The sequence below is a fragment of the Lytechinus variegatus genome, chromosome 13 (assembly GCF_018143015.1).
Source record: "Lytechinus variegatus isolate NC3 chromosome 13, Lvar_3.0, whole genome shotgun sequence".
NCBI classification, from domain to species: Eukaryota; Metazoa; Echinodermata; class Echinoidea; order Temnopleuroida; family Toxopneustidae; genus Lytechinus; species Lytechinus variegatus.
In genome coordinates, this window is record NC_054752.1 from 31,054,838 (window position 1) to 31,071,358 (window position 16,521).

Genomic DNA, 16,521 nt, shown 5'->3' on the forward strand with positions numbered 1-16,521 from the left:
GACACCATATTTTGGTAGATAGTAATGGGTTCATTATTGGCCTGGTTCTAAATGTTCGGAAACAAGCAAATATTGACTTCCCGGGATTGACTTCAATGGGGCTAATTATGTATTCATTCATATCTTGGGGCCCCATGGATCGATTCCCACCAAATTTGGCTTTTTATCCCATCATACTCTACCAAAATATGGTATCAAAAATGCTGATACATGTATGCAAAAAGTGAAAATTGATGACGTCATACTTCGGTACTCTACAGTGTACATAGTACATAGTACATGTAGATTCTTGCTGGGAAATGGTGGCCTGTGAATTATGTGCCGTTAATCATACATATTCTTACCCCTTAAACTTTAGCTGAACGGCCACGCCCAATCAGAATAGGAGATATTTGTAGTTTGGATAAGTTAATTGCTGGCTTGGAGATGGTGGTCTGTGAATTATGTGCCTACTGGGTCTGACCCCTTAAATTGCAGGTGAACGGCAACACCCCGTCAGATTTCTTGTAGTTTAGATAAGTTGAGACCTGGCTAGGAAATGGTGTCCTGCATGTGAATTATGTTTTCACATTCTTACATTTTATTGCAAGTGAATTTCCACGCCCTGTCCCATTCCGTTTTTATATTGATTTTTGTTTTATTAGTTTGCATATTTTAAGTAAAATCTAACTTGGAGATAGTAGCCTGTGAATTATTATATATGCCTATACCGGGCCTCGCCCCTTAAACTATATAGGTGGACGGCCACGCCCAGTTGGATTACTTTTATTTTAGATATTAAGTTAATACCTGGCTAGGAGATGGTGGCCTGTGAATTATGTGCCTACCGGGCATTGAAAGTGTAAGTGTATGACCACGCCCATTTCATGTTGGGTTCTAATAATGACCGATAAATTATGTGCCTACATGGGCCTTGTAGTTAAATTGTAAGTGAACGACCACGCCCAGCCGTATCAGGAGTAGTTTAGATAAGTATTGTTAAAGGTCAGTCCATCCCAGGAAAAAATTGTAGATTTGAATAAATATAGAAAATAAATCTAATATGCTGAAAATTTCATCAAAATCGGATGTAAAATAAGAAAGTTACGACATTTTAAATATTTTCATTTTCCCCCAAAACAGTCATATGCACAACTCAGTGACATGCAAATGAGACCGTCGATGATGTCCTTCATCGTTTGTTTTGTATTGTTTGAATTCATTTTTATTACGTATTTGACAATAAGAACCAACTTCACCGAACCATGTAGTATTAAACAATATTAATTCTACAGGTTCAGGGAGGAATGAATCGTTTCACTTGACAATGATAAGAAAATTTAAATATTTCATATAGTAATATACAAAAGAAATAGTGAGTGGATGACATCATTAGTCTCCTCATTTGCATACTGACCAGGACGTGCATATAGCTGTTTGTGAAATTAAGCCAAATTTTAAAATGTCACAACTATTTTGTTTTACAACCGATTTTGATGAAATTTTCAGTGTTATGCTTGTTGGATTTTTTCTTTTAAAACCTTTTTGTTGGGGTGGACTTGTCCTTTAACAACTGTTCGAAAATGGTGGTCCTGTGAATATGTGCCTACAGTGCCTAGCCCTTTGTAATGGCAGATGAACGGCTACACTGTAAAACATCCGGTGTTGATTTAACACCAGCCCGAAATCTATATGTCCACGCCAGAGAAGTATTGAAGCAACAGCACTTCTGAATCAAACCTGTGCTGATTTAATACTAATTGGTGTTAAACACCTGTGTGGTGTAAGACAAAAACCAAACTGGTGTAGTTTAACACTCTTATGTGTGGACATAGATTCCAAGCTGGTGTTAAATCAACACTGGTGTTTTTGCAGTATACGCCCAGTCATATCAGGATTGTCTTAGATTAATTAATGCTAGTAATTGGTTGTGAGATTGTGAAATCTAAACCGATTTTCTGTTTCTGTTTGTGGTAACTCCCGTAGGAACTCGGCAGGACAGCATTTTCTGCTGGTAAACGCCAAGCTGGTATATAACCAATTTATACCTTGGAAACATTTTACGTCTACGTTAATCAGTCATAGTGGCTGACGTAATAGACGACAGATATCACTCTTTGGCCTTTTTATCAAAGTGGAGACAATGGCAGAGTTTGGATTCGAACTCACAACCTTGCGATTATGAGTCCAATGCTCTAACCAGTGGCGTAACTACGGGGGGGCATGGGGGGGGCACGTGCCCCCCCAATCGGCTGGCAAAAAAAAAAAAAAAACCGGGGAAAATGAGAAAAAGAGGGGACAAGGAAGAGAAACGTAGTGGGGGAAAGAAGAAATTGTTGTTTATCATAGTGTTATATTATATCATATAACATAAGAAGCATTTTTTCACAACTTTATGAAACATTTGCTTAATTGTGTCTTTATTGTCCCTGGTGCTCGCATAGACCTTTTAACGAGATATATAAACCTGCTGTACTAAAGCCTCCCGTTTTCAAATCAATATACAACAAAATAATATATTTCATCGCAATTAGAGTTATTATTGTTTTAAGTAGTGATATATTCTTATTTTTCATGACTACTGAAAGTAATTGCCCTATTTTAAAGTCTTAATATAAAACATTTCCTGTCCGTGCTAACGTTCGCATTAGTGGATTGGTGAGATTTTTGCTCTTCATTAACTCCTAAAATCAGTCCTTAAAATGTAAATTTTTCTGATCTGAATATAAAAACATTTTAACTCGCGCTTCGTGCTCGCATCTTTTGGTTAGTGAAATACGTGGGGTCTTAGTGAATTCCTACAAACAAGGCTTGGAATGTCCCTCTTTATGTCTGAATTTCCTAGATTTTCAGCTCGCGCTTCGCGCTCGCAGTATTTCATTAGTGAGATGCGTATAATAATCATGATTACAATGACTTCAAAAAGTGCTCCATATGTTTAGATGAAATTCTAACAAAATCAGCAAGCGCTTGGCACTCGCATAAGATGACTATGGTGAGATATGTATACTCTGACTTAATGGATTCGTAACTATAGTCCTTAAAATATCCATGTTTGTGGTCAATATATACAAAAATTTCAGCTCGCGCTTCGCGCTCGCATCATTTGGTTAGTCAAATACGTAGGGTCTTAGAGAATTCCTACAAACAACCCTTAGAATGCCCCTCTTCAGGTCCATATTTCCTAAATTTTCAGCTCGCGCTTTTGCGCTTGCAGTATTTGATAAGTAAGATGCGTATGATAATCATTACATGACTACAAAAGGTGTTTCATGACTGTGTTTAGATGTAATTCTAACAAAATCTGCAAAGGATGGCAATAGCATTAGATGACTATGGTGAGATAATTATACTCTTAATGGATTCTAAAATATAATCCTTAAAATTTCCTTGTTTAGGGTCAATATATACAAAAATTTTAGCTCGCGCTTCGCGCTCGCATTGTTTGTTTAGCGAGACAGTTAAGTATCATGATTACAAAACAATTCGCTTATAATGTCAATTTTTAGCCGTCAATATCAAAAATTTTCAGCTCGCGCTTCGCGCTCGCATTATTTAATCAGTGAGATACATATCCGTTTGATGGCACTGCATGTCCTTAAAATATCTCTATTAGGTCAGTATACCTGACAACTGAGCGCGCTTCGCGCGCTCCCTAAGTGACCCGAATGTTTTGTTGGTGCCCCCCCAATGCCGTGACCCACGGTACGCCACTGGCTCTAACCACTGGACCACACGACCCGTAAATTTAAATTACTCATCAAAAAATTTCTTCTGAATTCTTATTGATTCAATCAAATATTTGTGAACTTCATACTTATCCACGGTAGTATTGATTATTTTAAAGTCAATATTTAATTTTGTATATAGTATATATAAATTTGTGTTACAGTTTATATCTATATACTTTTACAAAATTTTGCTGATTATTTTACTCTATTTGTATCATATTAACCTTGTATAAAGCTTTGATAGGGGTCTACATTTTACAAGCTCTGCTTTTAGTGGGCCCCTCCACTTTTGTTCATTTCATTGCTACGTTTCAATCCTGCATATGTTATGTATTTTTATTTCATTGTAAAAATGATTTATTACACATAATTACCCTCATGGAGCATTTTTAACCAATATTTTTAGAGTTTACAAGGGCATTACCCCTTGAGGTGAAGATTAGTTAAAACTTGGCTGATGGTGGCCTGTGAAATGTGCCTACCAGACCTTGCCTTTACCTGTAGGTGAATGGCCATGCCCAGTCATGTTTTTTTTCTAATTTAGTTTTTCCTTATATTTCATATTTTGCATCTGTTATGTAGATTCTGGCTGGGAGATGGTGGCGTGTGAATAATGTGCCTACCAGGCCTTGTCCCTTAAACTGTAGGTGAACGGCCACGCCCAGTCATGTTTTTATATATTTTTATTTTTTTAAAAATATTTTGCATAGTTTACGTAGATTCTGGCTGGGAGATGGTGGCCTGTGAATTATGTGCTTACCGGGCCCTGTCCCTTAAACTGTAGGTGAACGGCCACGCCCAGTCATGTTTTTATATATTTTTATTTTTTTAAAAATATTTTGCATAGTTTACGTAGATTCTGGCTGGGAGATGGTGGCCTGTGAATTATGTGCTTACCGGGCCTTGTCCCTTAAACTGTAGGTGAACGGCCACGCCCAGCCTTGATTATATATTTTTTTGTCTGTTTGTACATGTTTATCACACCCGTTATTCAATAAGGGGTTTACTGAAATTATGTAAGAGTAATATGTGTGATCATATTAAATATATAATGAAATTATTAACTTGGGGCTGAGCTTACTTAGAATGCTTCCATCATGGCTGTAATTTTTCGAGGGGGGGGGGCAAACGCATAGCCTAATGTTTTTATAAGGAAAATCAAGTGAGAGCGAAACAACCGGGCCTGTCATGGAGGCTTCCTTACATTTTCAAAGTGAAATTGAAGGATTATATGCACACCTTTGGTGAATTTTGTTTGAGAAATACACCCCTCTGACGGCCATGCCTTTCATTGCTATCATAGAAAGGCATGGTCACACCGCCCGGGCGTTGTTGGAGCGGTCGTGGAGCGGAGAGAAAAAATCATCACCGCTCGCTACCGTTCACCATTTTCGATTTCGATTGTTTTTTTTTTCGATTTTTGTTTTCGACTCCCCCCCCCCAATTTTGAAAGCGAAATTCGACGCTCTTTACCTACCGCTTCACGACCGCTCCAACGACGCTCGGGCGGTGTGACCAGGCCTTAAGCTCCAATCCCCATTTTTAGTACATGTATGTGATGTAATGTTTCATGTGAATGTACTGGATGTGCGATTTGATGATCATTCATGTATTCTTGCCCTCTTAAAATTACTGCCACCGATCCCAGCAAGTTGTTTGCAAAAACTGTGTTTAATAATCACTTGTTGCCGGTTATGGCAGGACTCCGTTGTGTTTGAGGGTGATATTATTTTATTCATTCAATCAATCTATGTTTATTTCTTCATTTTTATTATCCAAAGATCTGGGACGAGCCTGTCTCTTTTTTTGCGAGCTAGGTGTAGGTTGAGTGGCTCTTTCGTCCAAGGTCTATTTCTTTCCCTTTTCATTTAATTGTTAAATTTTCCCCTCTTCTCTATTTAAGGGGGCACGGCGAGACGGGTGGCTTGGACCCTTTCCGTCTCAGCCTCATCCATTCCAATTCATTTTCCTTTCTCTTTCCTTATCCAATAATATTTTTTTGGAGGAAGGGGGGGGGGGGCAATGACTTTTCTGCTCACATAAAATTCAAACCTTTTAATTTTTGATATTTTTTAAACATTTTTTTCTTTGGTGTGATTTATTTTCTTAATTTCCTATTTTCTCCCCTTTTCTTCTCTCTTTCCTCTTTTTATTTTTTATTTGTTACTTTTATTTGTACCGAGGCCCTTTCAGTATGGACTATTTATCTTCCACTTTGGGCAAAATGAATGCACGACTCTATATGGCACGGTCTCCTTTCTGTTTTTATTTTCATTTTTGTTTTGTTTTTATTTCATTAATTTTCCTTACAGTACCTATTCCCCTTTCCCTTGGGAAACGTTGATTAAGCCTGTCACTTTAACAACAAGTTGTTTAAAAAATTTAAATAGTAGTTGTTATAGTGACGGGCTTAAACAACGTGCTTTAATTGTTAACGGCGTTTTTAAGTGTATATTGGGTGAGGCCATCCCTCCCCAGCCCGAGGGGGGGGGTAGATGCACTCTTAGAGAAAGGGTGCGAATTGGAACTCTCCCCCCCCCCCCCCATATTGCAATCCTTGAGAAAAAAGGATCTCGAAAAGATTCTTTACGTGATCAAAAACCTAAAAAAAAGGTTCCAAAGTGGCTGTATGGAATCCTTTTTTCACTACCTTTAAAGCTCCAAAATACAGGCAAGCGTAAGGAGTATAAAACCACAAAAGAACCTTTTTGTAGATGGGCCTCGGCTTTTTTTCTGTCTCCATTTAAAACTGCACCCAAAAACATTCTAGGTGTGCGTGCGAGGATAGGGGAGGGGCGCAAGACGTACAACAATGGACATTAAAAAAAATGGGGGAAATCGAGTAACACCGCCAAGACATCAAAAAGTGTACTCTTTACCTTGATAGAAACTACGAAAAACAGAAAGAAAAGTAAGAAAGAGGTATTTTACCCATGATGTGTAATTTACAGCCTCGTAACAACCGGCCCGACCCCGAAAGGAAACAAAAAAAGGTGAGGGGAAGAATTGGAAAATAGACTTTATATAAAAATTTTCGCTCGCGCTTCGCGCTCGCATTGCCTGTGTAATGAATCCCATTCAAAAGGGTTAAATGACACTAATATATAACCAATATATATACAATATATCCAGTTCTGATATCAATTTGCACACAATTTTTTAGCTCGCCCATCAAGCTTTCATTATTTTGTTTGATTTACACAAATTGTTAATGTGTATCAAAAGCTTAGACTGTTCATTTTTTTCAGGTCGGAATATCAGAAATTTTGAACTCGCGCTTCGCACTCTCATTATTTAATTGGCGATACTTGCATCTTTTTCATTAATCACTAAGAACAGTCCTAATTGAGTCACTTTTCACGTTACTATATGATAAAATTTCGGCTCGCGCTTCGCGCTCGCATTGTTTAGTTGGATACTTATCTTTGTTCATGATTATAAAAACTGCTCTGAATCTTCAGTTTTAAGGACATAAAATATTAAAGATTTTTAGCTCGCGCTTCGCGCTCGAATTATACATTAAGACCACATGAGAAACCTTATATTGTTTATAGCAATAAAAACTAACATATACTTAAAACTTCAGTCTTTAGTTAGGACTACCCCCTGTAAAACCAACAAAAAAAAAGCCAGATTGTAGCGGCCAATCGAGAAAAGATCAAAATATTTTCGGCCCCCCCCCCTATTGGCAAAAGCTGGATCCGCCCCTGATCTGTACACCCTATAGCCTGTAGCTGGAACTAAAAAAAAAACATGCACAAAATGTGAAAGCGAAAAAAGAAATGATCTGTATCAAAATCTCTATTTTAAGAAGGGGGTTATACAGTGTACTGCACTTGCGTATAGCTGGCGCTATACCAGACCATTTCGAGAACAAAAGAAAGTGGTCTTGGAGTGCAAGTGGCAGGGGGAGCTGGCGGGATCGCATCGCATCTATCTCCCGTTTGCGTTCTATACCAGCGCAGCACCAGAAATCCGTTTGCACTGCATTGTAGCAGACGACTACCGTATGTATGCACATGCGGCAACACGCTTTACCAAATATTTGACGAGGATCATTAATTTGGGATTTTTACAACGGATTTCTTCGATAAAAATGTTCATTGGATGAGTTCTTGTTAGCATGCCTGTACGGAGGGGCCATGTTGCCCCACAGAATACGTTCATTGACACCATTATAAGGAAATTCGATGGACAGAGTGAGTACTAAAAATCGTTTTCAATTTCATTTCTACAGCCAGTGCAGCGATCACTCTTCGTCCATGTAGCCAGCAGACTCCCGTGGTTTTAATAGCTCGGGCTGGCGTTTGGCCCATGGGTTGGCAACTGGCTGTTCATGATCATGCGAGAATGTAGGCCTAGGCCTACATGTATTCAATGGCGTGATGAACCAAAATAAATAATGGCGCCTTTGGCAAAATATGCAAACTAGCATAGTTTGTAACCTTTTAAAATAATATAATTTTGACATGATATTCAGAAGTAACATTTTGTCTTAACATTTTTTCTTTCACTGTTTTTTATTTATTTATTTATTTATTTTTTTTTTTGGGGGGGAATGGCCCCAAAGTACCCCATGGCCTATCTATGTGCCAGCATGTACTTTATTTGATCTGATATACTGCTTCAATTTTGTATTATGTAAATGTCTGTGATGCAAGCTAGCAGTTGTTTTTGTGAATTGTGTTGAGAAAGAAAGGGAGGATCCAGACTTTACTTTCTATTCAGATAAGGATCTATGGAGTAATAGTTCCAAAATATGCGAGCAAAGCAAGCAAGCAATAATAATTTACAATTTTTTTTTTTTGCTTGTCAATTTTTAGTCATAGTTGTAGTAATATTGATGAGAATAGTAATAATGATAGTAATAATTATATATTAGGAATAATGATTGTAATATTACTAAGAGTAATGTTATAATAATAACAACAATCATAAAAAATAAGATAATGTCATAATTAACACAAGTCCAGATCTTAATTTTGACAAGCCCTCTTTTTTTGCATGTCAATAGTAATCTGTCAAATGCAGTTTATTAATATTTTGTCCCAATTATGTAATCCTGAATCTTTCCGAGAAATATAGAGGTGTAATGAGAAAAAGAGAATGTATGGGATGAAGAAAAAAAAAGGAGAAGAATTACATGGGGGAGGAGAAGAAAAAAGAGGAAGGAGAAGTGGAAGAAGAGGAAGGAAGGAGGAGGAGGAGAAAGGAAAGAACAAGAAGGAAGAGGGAGAAGAAGAAGAGGAAGACAGAAGGAGGATGATGAGGAAGAAGGAAAAAGAAAGAGGAAGGAGGAGGAGGAGGAGAGAGTAGGTTTGGGATGAGATGGGAAGGAGGAGATTCTCCAGAAATAAAGCCTTGGAAAATGGAGGGAGAGACTACATGATGGCAGATACTGATGGAAAAAATGATTGCAGAAGGTATACAATTACAAATTATGGGAGATTGAGTAACCTTGTGTATCCTTTTAGATATCAAGGTATGAAGTGGAGAAGCCACAATCCACATTTTATTTTGTTTTGGTGGCATTCAAAATGAGGGTAAACTGTCAATGAATGGTGCCTTCTATCAACAAATAGATGACCTAACACTGGCAAGAAGAAATAAAAGTGCCGCACTGCGCACAATCCAAATACTTGATGATTGAAAGTGCTTTCATCTTCCAGTATTAGTGATTGGTTGAGAAATATTCTATGGGAATTGCTGTTGTCAATACATCCCTGGAATATTAAAATAGCTGTGTTGCATGTTTGTTGACCATCTGATTTTTCTTAAAATGTAAGGACTATCTTTTCCTGAACACTTCCCTTTTCATTGTCTAATAATTTAACAATGGAATATCATTTCCATGGATACAGAAATCATTTTCACTCTGAAGATAAATACAAACAGAGCGATGTTGATAGTCCTTAAAAACTCTTGGTTGGATTAAGAATTATAAGTGAAAATCTGAAACATAAAATTTACACATATTTTTCTTCATCCATATTGATTTAAGTATAAAGGTTGATTCCACCTGATCCAAACTTTTAAAGACACCATAGGCATCATGATTTGCCTGAAATTATGAAAATATTAAGATTCCCCTGGGAGAGCTATCATGAAATGATGCTCAACTTATCCTAAATACTTGATATATAACACTTTGGCTTGTGAAATATAATGTTTGTTTTTCCTGTTCAAATATATTAATCATGTATACACAAAATAATAGAATAAAAATTGCATAAAACCGTTCTTAACTATCTTTTCCATCCTTTTTTTCTAACCAGATCGCAATTTTATCATAGGAAATGCACAAGTGGAGGGATGTGCCATTATATTTTGCAACGATGGCTTTGGGGAGCTCAGCGGATTCTCCCGGGCAGAGCTCATGCAAAAATCGTGCTGTTGTGAATTTCTGTACGGGGAAAACACAAGTGAGGAAGGAATTACTCAGATTAAAAATGCCCTTGAGAGGGGCGAGGAGAGTCAGGTCGAGATCACGTTTTACAAGAAAGATGGTAAGTGTCGCAAGCCTGTGAAAGTGCTTTTAAATAATTCTCTTTCAATCTTCTGAGTACTATGAAAGATTTTTTCCACATACCAAGTCTTTCATTGCTTTTTAGTAATCATAGAGTACAGTTCGAAATACATAGTACATCATGTGAGGAGTAAGATTTCACAAATCATTTCAACAATAACTTTAATGAGTCATATGTACATGTGGATCTAATGAGAATGAGAGTGCATTGCAAATGGCAAAAACATTATTTGCAATCGATTGCAAATATCAGTTGCAAAGTGTAAGAAAGCTTTCTTGTTTATTATCAAGAAGTGTTAAATTGGCTTGCAATTGAATTGGAAATCTTGCAATACTCCTAAAAAAATTGCTCATCGAGTATTGTATGTTTACTTTGTATTTTTGTATAAAATGCACAATTTTTCTGTATGTACACTTCTGAAGTGTTGAATTATTATCCATTCTGTGACTGTGGTGGTGTTTAATGATGAGTTGATTGCATGAACAAATGTATTTTATTTCATGAAATCAAATGAAAAGTTACAATGTAACATGTACAGCTTATGCTGGTGAAAGATTCATTTTTCTGAGTGATGAATGATATTAATACTTTTATAGCTATTTTTGAGAAAAGCAAAGCAAAAGAGGAAGTGTTGAAAAGCAGGGGAAAAAAAAGTTTAGTGTGATGATTTGTGTTCTGCATTTGTCATATTTAGATGAATTTTTCGTTTGGCTGTATTGTATCATCAAATAGTCATTTTTGTCATGAGATTTACTCCATCATGTATGCAAACAGAGTTTCGTTATTCAGAGAAGACTTGTCACTATTTTAGCAGAAGAAATTTACTTATTGGTTGAATCAAAACAAAAGAGAGTAGGAGTTGGTTTAATAGGCTTTGCTTCTCAAATTACTAGATGTATCCTTTATTTTCATACCCTGTACTTGTTAGATGTGCATAAAAGATTGCTCATAACTTTAACAGTTAAATCCTGTGCGTAAAACATAAGTGACCACTACACATGCGTTAAATCAATATGGGGGGTGGGACACAATGGAGGGGGTTGTTTACAGAAATGTCCCATTCTTTTTCTCCTTTCTATTCAACGGCGACTTATAATAGGATCTATCCCTTCATTAATAATTGATTATCTTCTTTCTCTGAGTGGGATATAGTGGTAGCAAAAGACCGCTGGAACTATATGGGGTGATGCCATCTCCCATTTACCCTTCCTTTTGTATACATCTTCTTTTGGCTGTATTGTTGAAGGTGTGTGCGTCGTTCACTTGTATTCACAACTCATGAATAACGCATGTATGCAGAGCAAGAGGGGAGGTGGTTAAGTTGTGGAGTAAAGTCACTCCATATAAATAGCCGCTAGTTGCAAAGACGAAATAATTGCATATTTTCAATTACAACAAAAAGGTTTTACTCGACAATTTTTATGTGCCCATTGGAACATACAAAATGACAAAGAAATTCTAAATTTGCTCTCAACAATTGTAAATAATCATTATTTTGCATTACATTAAAAGATTTAATTGTTGCATCACCTTTCACATGACGAAAAAAATATATTGATGTAAAATTGACAATGATCATGGATAACATTTTGCACTTTCATGTAATATGAACACTTACAATCAAATAGCAAGGTCACATCAACATTTGCAGAGTTTGTTTTCTCCAAAGCGTATTAAATGAAAGTGTTTTTTTTTTATTCTTTACATTTTGCATAGTGTAAATGGGTCTAGCGGTTTTTCTTCATAGATCTGTGGGTCTTCAGGGAGGATAGGGAGAGATTCCAGAATGGGACTGAATGATAGGGGATGCAGGTGGTTTTAACCCTCAAGATGAAGAAAATATTCAAGATGCATTTCAGTCTCTTTATCTTCTTACGGATCCACTCAGTTAAAGCGGTCCATAATTTATTTACTTTCCTAGCTGAAGAGAAAAACATGATGTCTTTTTTCTTGAATGCATTGAAATTTTATTTGAGCCAAGCCTTGCTGATGTACATGATGATTTATCTTGAGAGAGAAAAAAGTTTTTTTTTTCTTGTAAGAGATTCTTCATTTAATATTTTGACTGTTAATCTGGAGCAGATACTAGGCCTACAGTTCATTCCATTTAATATCAAAAGATGTTATTTCCCTATTTCACTCAAATTAAAATTTAAATTTGAACTTCATTCTAATTCACATACTTTGTCCTAATGTATATGTAATTGATCTACTGTACATGTAGTTTGAATTGATCTGACTTTCAAAATTTTGTTTCAAGATTGAATTAACCCTTTTTTACTTGTAATTTCAAATTTTCTCTAATGTGAACTTAAAAACAAAGTATTAAAGTGTAGGGTAAATCAACTATTTGCTTGACTGGATATGCTCTTTTTATACCTAGGAAATATTTATTGGACTTTGACACCCATTATTATAAAATTAACTTGCTATTTTTGTAAAGCTTATTATGAATGTAACTTGGAACAAAGGAAATACACACATGTACATCATACTGTACAAATAAAATTATAGATGATATAAAGTTCATTCAGTAGTAATTCTATTGTTGGATTTTCAGTACCGGTAGGTACAAACTAGATCAAACAAATTAACAACCTCAAATTGATGATTAAAGAGCCTCAAATTGACAATTAAATCTATAAAACTTCTTACTTTATGGCTTTTAATTACTCGAGATTTGTCAAAGGGTGTCGGGAATTGACAGAATTTGACATTTTGAACTATGTATGTGTAATGACCTTGGTCCCATCTTACAAAGTATTACAATTGATCCAATCAACCCCAACTATATAGGAAATTCATCAATGCCATAATTTTTCCTACAGGTACATTAATATGGACATTGTAACGTGTCCCCTTTTCACAAAGTGCCACCCCGTAGGGCCCTACTTCTCCCAATTTTAGCATCAAAATCAAATAATATGCATTTTATTTTTTAATGAATGTACATGTAACAAAGAACTTATTTTTTAAAATGACCCTTTCCCCTCTTTTTCCCTGTCCCTTCCTCATCCCTTCAGCTGCAGTTTGATAATGATTATGGCAATGTCATTCCTCTTCAAATATAAGCAGTAAGAGATGATGATGATGTGGGTTATCTCTTTTGTAATCAATCGCACCACTCCCTCTGCAATTAAAGTGCAAATAGGAATAACTTATAGCCCCTTGGGCAACAATGTACAGTCATATGGAGCCATCTGGGAAATGGACACTGCCGAGGATGAGGCAATGACATTTCAGAATTTGCTCGGACACTCTCCTCGAGATCTGGTAATTATAACGCAGAAGGCGGGGGATTAGAGCGAAAAGTTGTGAGCAAATGTCATTAAAGGCCATGAACAGTTATCGTAAGTTTCGTAATGGGATTTTGTGTTTCAGTAGGTGTGTGAATTCAACACAAGCCTGCTGAGTATCCATTAGTTTACTTTACCCCTGTCATATGGACTTATTTTCAGTCGAACTTTAATAGCGGGGAAAGACGATGAAAGATGGTGAAAGGTGCATTAAAACCTCTCCCGTTGAACTTCAACAGACCACTTCTCCACCTTGCTTTAGTTCATATCAATAACAAAAGGATATATTTATGGCTGGTGCAAGTACTTCCCTTGTTTTCATACCAACCAGGTTATGCCTATAACTGTTGTTGTTTTTTTTATATTATAAACTTGTCAATTTCTATCAAATTTTTTATGAAACATTCATCTTTATGCTTGTTTGATTTTTAAAAAATTCAACCATTTGCCAGCAAATGATTTGAAAAATGATTAGTTGACCTATGCTACATGAGATTACAGCAACCTTGCTGAAAAGTGATGCAAAAATCCATATTTAAATGAATTTTATGATAAATAAATTAAAATAAATGTGCATGGCTTACTAGTTATTTAAACTTGATTGATTTCTTATATGTTACAGGGCTTTTCTTTTGATGTTGGAATGTTCAGGTTAATTTTGTTTCATTGAAAAAATAATGATGATGTAAGTACAAATAAATAAAAAACCTGTTTTTAAAAGCAGGTATTTTGTTACTGTTTTGGGGCTATTTTCTTCTTTGCATGTATATATTTGTTTTTCAATTTTTGCTTTTGATCAGTAGTATAGACTATGTCACTATTCCTTTAAAGTTGCATTTAAATTCGAAACCAAAAGCCTCATAATGATGCTTCTAATAAATCTCATTAATCTAAAAATGGTTAGCCTAATGATAAAAATGCTGGCTTACATACCTGATTACCATATTTTACTCATGATTGCACCCCATTTTATCAACCCTTTGAAGGAAGCTAGTGTAATTGTAATTAGATTTTGATGCAATATTTATCCTATTTAGAATATGAAAAAAAATGCAAAAGAAGCATCAACCTGATCACAAGTGTGTCTGAATACAAAATAACATTTAGAAAACGATCTATATTTGACCGGTTGACCATATTAACATTGTGTGAAATATTAAAATGCAATAAAATTTTAGTTTCCTATCTTTCTGTGATACAGATGTTGAATTTGTAGTCTCAAATGATGCTCTCCTCAAGAATCGATGAATGAACTTTAGTAGGGGAATTCAGTTTTTATTAAACCCACATGTTTTGTAGTCGGAGTGAGAGTGAAAAGTGTGTTCTTGTGCCATAAATATTAGAAGCTTCTTGGGCATGTAATTCTCATAGTGATGATGCATCTTCCTCTCTCTTCCTCTCCTCCGACACTGGACTGACCGGTACATAAGAGGAAAGACCGATGACTGAATTATGGATTAATTTGAGAGAATTATCTCCCTACCCATCCCTGTCAGCACTCCCACTCCCCAGCTGTGTCACCCACACTGACTTTACATCTCGTGTCACGCTGGTTGCGTCGCGGCGTTAATGTCTTGGTTGTTATGTACCGGTCGTATTTAATGTCATTATGCCTGCAACTATCTACTAATTTTTGTGAATGGAAATTGTCTCGCAGAAAAGTAGATGCATTGTCTTCTGTCTTCGTCATATCTTGAAAAAATAAGAAAGCACTTTGACAAAAACACCTCCAACAATGGCATACAGAGTAGTGTCATTAGAAAAACCACAGTGGCAATGCTAATAGTCACAACAGCAAATACATGTACATGTAGTACCGTAACAAGATTAATGCAACAATAATAGAATAACCTCAATATATCATTTAAAAATAAGTCATCAAAAAACTAAAGAGTCAGCAGTAATATTGATCAATAAAACATTTGTAGTTTTAAAAATATTATTGCAGAAAACAACAGCACCAATATCAGCAGGATATGCAACAACTTTAAGAGAATGACTGCAACAAAAAAGAATTGCATTATTACAAGTCTCAAGAAAGTGAATTTGATGAATTTAGTTTTTCACCCAACATGCACTATTTTTTCTAAACTTTCTACATAAAAGCCAATTAGAATGATTTGTTTGAAATGAGTAAGCCATGGGATAAAAAAATATGAAATCCAAAATTTATTCTCAAGGTGCAAATAATATGTGCTGAAACTAAGGCAACCATACATTTTACCATGCCTGTCTGTGCCAGAATTTTAAAACTGAATGAAAAATGGAAAATGCAGTTACATTTTTGGATGCATAGAATGTTGATATTGCCTCTGTAAATCTGTTGTGCTATATGTACATGTACATGCTGGGATTTTTTTACATGCTCTGTTCATAGAGCTGCTCTGTTGATGGCTGTGAAGTGCTTGCCGAGTGGTATAAGGTACCTGACAAGACACATACTGTATATAGCAACTCCAAGATACATATATAGAAACTCCAAGATGGACATAACTCCTATTTATATCATATTCAGGCGTGGATCTCCCTGTTTTGCAATATTAAAGTTCATTGTCCCTTCCTATTTGAGAAATCTCCCCTTTTTGAATTGAGGTTACCCCCCCCTTTTTAATGAGGGGGGTGGGGGCAAGTAATCTAGTTTTGACAGTGCAGGTCTTTTCTTTTCTTGACAGTTTTATAGGAAAATATTAATTGAAATCCACTTTGAGAACTTTTTTCTTTTTTAATTTGAAAAAGAAATTATACAAAACCGAATTGATCCACATTCTGTACCCCCAAGTTTTGAAAAATGGTCTACTCCTGCATATTTTGCTATTTCTTTTGTAACCAGCATTTTATCATCCAAATATGAATTCAATAAACATGAAAATTACCCCTTTTCATGCAGTACGTAATAGCATTTCACCACCTGTATTAGACTATGCTGTAACTATGGCAACTGCACACACAGGGTGGCACCAGGATGCCACCAGGGTATGATATAAAATG

At 35.9% G+C, this 16,521-nt stretch overlaps 1 protein-coding gene across 1 annotated transcript in view; it reads left to right on the forward strand.

Annotated features, from left to right (window-relative positions):
- Positions 1 to 7,833: 7,833 nt before the first annotated feature.
- The window catches only part of LOC121426009 (potassium voltage-gated channel subfamily H member 2-like), a 95,709-nt gene continuing 87,021 nt past the window's right edge, over positions 7,834 to 16,521 (forward strand). The window contains exons 1-2 of the mRNA XM_041622138.1: positions 7,834 to 7,909; positions 9,986 to 10,216. Of these exons, the coding sequence (XP_041478072.1) occupies positions 7,834 to 7,909; positions 9,986 to 10,216 (307 nt within the window). The remainder of the gene's footprint in view (positions 7,910 to 9,985; positions 10,217 to 16,521) is intronic.